We start from the raw sequence: 3,827 nt of genomic DNA, 5'->3' as shown, positions 1-3,827 counted from the left end.
TGCTTCTTGTTCCTGACGGGAAGGTGGTGATGGTGCCACGCCTTTCACGAGTGGCCACGACGTTTGAGAACGAGGCAGATAGTCACTCCTTCACGAATGACACCGTAAATGAAGAGAGCAGTGAAGGTGATAGCTTCGGTGCCTCACTTTCCGCCTGTATAGTTGCGTGTTTGCCGCATGAGAATGAGAAGGTGCCGAGACACTTGCTCTCTATCATTGTGCTCACCAACGGGACGAGCGTGTGGCGAGTGGAAGTGTATGAAGACGGTACTTTCGCTGAGGACGAGTTCCGTGACTCAAAAGGCCACACCGGAAGCATCGAAGAATCATCGCGCAGCAGCGGCTTGTCGTCGTGGCTCCCTTCGTGGCCATGGGATGGGAAACAGGCGAGACGCACTCGGTATTTGGCTATCAGTGCTGTACAACAGACACAGTACATTGTGCTCTTCCGCAGCAACGGATTACTGGAGCTTTTCGACAGCTACCTGCGTCCCGTGTGCCCCATACCACCATGCGTTTTGTCGAAGGAGGAGGTGCTTGTCTCTAACGTTGTAACACAATGGTCAACGCTTGTCAATGACGATGTGCATGTGATCACGTGCTTTGGCGGAAAGGAGGTCCGTCGATGTGTGTGGTCGCGTATACCCGTCACCGAGACCAGTGACAGAGTCCCTTGTGCGCAAAAAATGATGATCAACCCGCCATCAGCGACCAGCGCACCAGTGGCATGCGTCGCGTTGGACACAAGACGTCTCGCTCTTCTTTGGGACGTGGGTATGGAGGAGGGTGTGTGCATGCACTCCTCTATCTCCATTGGTTCGCTTATGCATAGCACTCAGCAAGGTCTCTCAGGTATTCTGCAGGTCATCACAGCACAAAAGGGGTTAGGGGAGGCAGAAGACCACAATGCACGTGCCACCAATGCTCGTGTGCTTATGGAAAGAGCAGAAGTTTTCTTTTGCCATTCTTCTCCGCTGCATGCTCTGATGTCTGTGGGAGAAGAGCTGGTTCTGATCGAAAAGGTACATTTAAACATACGGGCGCATGTGCTCTCCACTGAAATGAGCCCACTCGAGCAGTTGGTAGAGAACGCCATTGCCGTAGGCCGGCCAGTTATGACGGCCAACCGCAACGTACTGCCACTCCCATGGGTTCATTTGATCCCCGCTGTGGTTCGAAATGATATTCGTCCTTCATGCAGCAACACTCTGGCATTTGATGAGGGAGTTGAGTTGGCAGCATCATGTGCAGAAGGGGCAGATAATCTCGCGGCGCTGCTAATCAGTGCGGTGCAGAGTGTGCCCGTCGCCTTAACTTTGGGAGGCTTTCAGCTTCTGCGGAGTGCAGCTCACCTACAAGGATATGTTCCCTCTGGCTTCGTTGACGACGCGGCGATGAAAACGGCAGTTGAACATGCCACAGCTTTTGTTGAAATACCTTCGCGAAGTGCTTCCTTCTGCAGCTTCTCTCGGCGGTTTGTTCAGCACACCATTTCGCGGGACCTTCTTTCGCGTATAGCATACCTCGTCTGCTCTTACATTGGATGGATAGGATCTGGCTTGGTCGACATGACAAGTTTAGAACTGCCACGTATACGTGTTATTTTGGAGTTTCTCTCGGCTGCATACCACGCGGTTGATGTTGCTGGCCCCTTTACTGCGGCTATTGCACCTGAGGTTGGTAAAACCGTTGTGGCCGATGTACTAAAGGTGTTGCTGTGCTCCAAGCCAGACTGGGGCGAAGAAGGAGAGGATGCACTCTTTGCTGTGTATGTGGCAAATCGCCTGCGACGGTGCGACGGGGCAGTGGGTATGCGAGCCTCTGCGACGTGGTGTAACCTCCTCTCCCGTCGTTACCCATGCTTACAGCACTTCCTCATTCTTCGTGACCTGGAGGTGAGTCGAACAGCTCGCTCCTCACAACTGGTCTCTATGTGTCTTGCTGTTTCTTTCCACCTGGCGAGTCTGCCAGCGGCCGTTGCTGTGCCGCTGCTTCTCGAGGGTGGTTTGTCTGCTTGCGGTAAAGGCGGTGCTTTACACACTGCCTTTTCTGACGTTGGAGCGGAGGAGTGGAGGGCGGTGCTCGCCAATGTTTCCCTCGTTGCGAAGGTATACCGAGTAGCGCTTCTGCGCCGCGTCATCCCTCCTGATGGATCAAACTGTGCGTGTGTGAGTGGGTCGCTGGTACGAGAGTTGTTTTTGACGGAGTTAGTGGAGCTCGAGCAGTACGTGCGGCTTGCGGGCGGACCGGGCGCGAAGGTCTACCGGGCGCTTGTGGAGCTTCGCCTAGAGACACACATGTTCCTTGCGCGGGCTGCTTTGGACGAGCCCAGCTTTAACGACTCATTCCGTTCCTTGGCGGAGGTGCTGCGTTGCGCAGCCGAGCTGGACATGACCCCCATGTACATGGAGCAGGTGCTACTGGTGATTTGTGAGGTGGTCGAGTTGGCGTCCTCTTCGCAGGGGCTCCTTGATGCCCTCGTTTCCCTCACGCACTCCAGCGCTGAGCTGGACAGCATTCTTGCGTCCAAGTGGTACGCGTACACAGCACGACTTCCCACCAAGTCGGCGTCGCCGGCAGCCGACGTCACACGATTGCGCGCGGCAACAGGACTCTATCGCTACCTCTGCAAGCGCCACGCATACGGGCAGGCTGGACGCATGATGACGGACCTTGCAACTGTTATTCGTTGCTCTTCGCTTCGGTCGAGCTCTGTTGAGGCCGTGCTAGAGATCACTGCCCTCGCGGTGACAGCGGTTGAGCTGATTGCGCCCACTGCGCCATTGCAATTACAGCAGGATGACAGGGAGACGTCCATGCTCACCGCATACGGCTCACCCACGTACCCACATTCACCGGAGCAAGCGTCTCCAAAGGGACCATTGAACCGTGAACATCTCCCGTGGTTGCGTCGCCGTCATTATCAGGCATTCTGCGAGCGAAAACTAATGGATGCCAGCCGACGTGTGGATTGCACGGACCTTTGGATTGAAAATCCACCGGCGGCGGCGTATGCAGCAGCTGTGAAGCGATTTGTGGAGGCGCTGATGGAGTCGCGTTTTTGGCCAGAAGCCAGGCGTTTTGCGGCTATGACTGGTTACGATGTTGGTCGGGTTTTGCAGGAACATGTATTGGACCTGCTAGCCTTTACGGACTATACGACCGACGAAGAGGCACTAGAAGAGTGGTGCGAACTGATTGAGGGGTGTGAGGAGTTCTCTTCGCCGTTAAATAGATTTGGTCCGTTGCGGAGCACTGTCGTCACAGCGTTGGTCACCAATTTCGAGAATACTCACCCTGCACTCCTTGCTTCCCTCGAGCGTGCTGATCGCTATGAAGCGATGCACGCGCTCCTTGAAGTTGCCGAAACACTGCTCTGCAGACGGACGGAAGCGATGAGGGTGAAGGCGAGGTTGAATGAGGAGGAGTTTCAAGGACCTTCGTCGTGTCTTGTGACCAATGATAACGCTGACAAAAGCGGTGGCGGCTGCAGCAGTGGCAGAAACACCTTCAGCATCACGCAACCTTGGCTGCCTTTGGTGGAGTCCCTCCGAATTGGCACCGGTGTCCTCATGGACTCTCTCCACGGCAACACGAGAGAAGGAGGGCTGAGTGATGCGTCCATGACGGCTGGCATCTTCGATCCTATGGCCTGTAGGGCACTTGAGCTTCTGAACTCTCCGTTGCTGCTGGATCAGTTGGTCACGGTGCAGGGGGCGACTGTCGTCAAGACGTTTTTGCAGTCATTTGAGGAATTCAAGAGGGCAAAATTGGTCTTGGCGTAGTCCGTGCTTTCTTTTAACGGCAGGAAGAAACAAAAAAAAAAA

At 54.9% G+C, this 3,827-nt stretch overlaps 1 protein-coding gene across 1 annotated transcript; it reads left to right on the top strand.

Moving 5' to 3' along the window:
• Positions 1-29: 29 nt before the first annotated feature.
• On the top strand, positions 30-3,785 carry DQ04_13231000 (putative dispersed gene family protein 1 (DGF-1); the record flags this gene model as incomplete). Its single annotated transcript, XM_009316909.1, has 1 exon — positions 30-3,785. One exon carries the CDS (start codon positions 30-32, stop codon positions 3,783-3,785), a length of 3,756 nt encoding a protein of 1,251 aa, XP_009315184.1.
• Between the last annotated feature and the right edge of the window lie 42 nt (positions 3,786-3,827).

This window comes from Trypanosoma grayi (assembly GCF_000691245.1).
Source record: "Trypanosoma grayi strain ANR4 Tgr_1323_V1, whole genome shotgun sequence".
NCBI classification, from domain to species: domain Eukaryota; phylum Euglenozoa; class Kinetoplastea; order Trypanosomatida; family Trypanosomatidae; genus Trypanosoma; species Trypanosoma grayi.
This window is presented reverse-complemented; position numbering and strand designations above follow the sequence as displayed.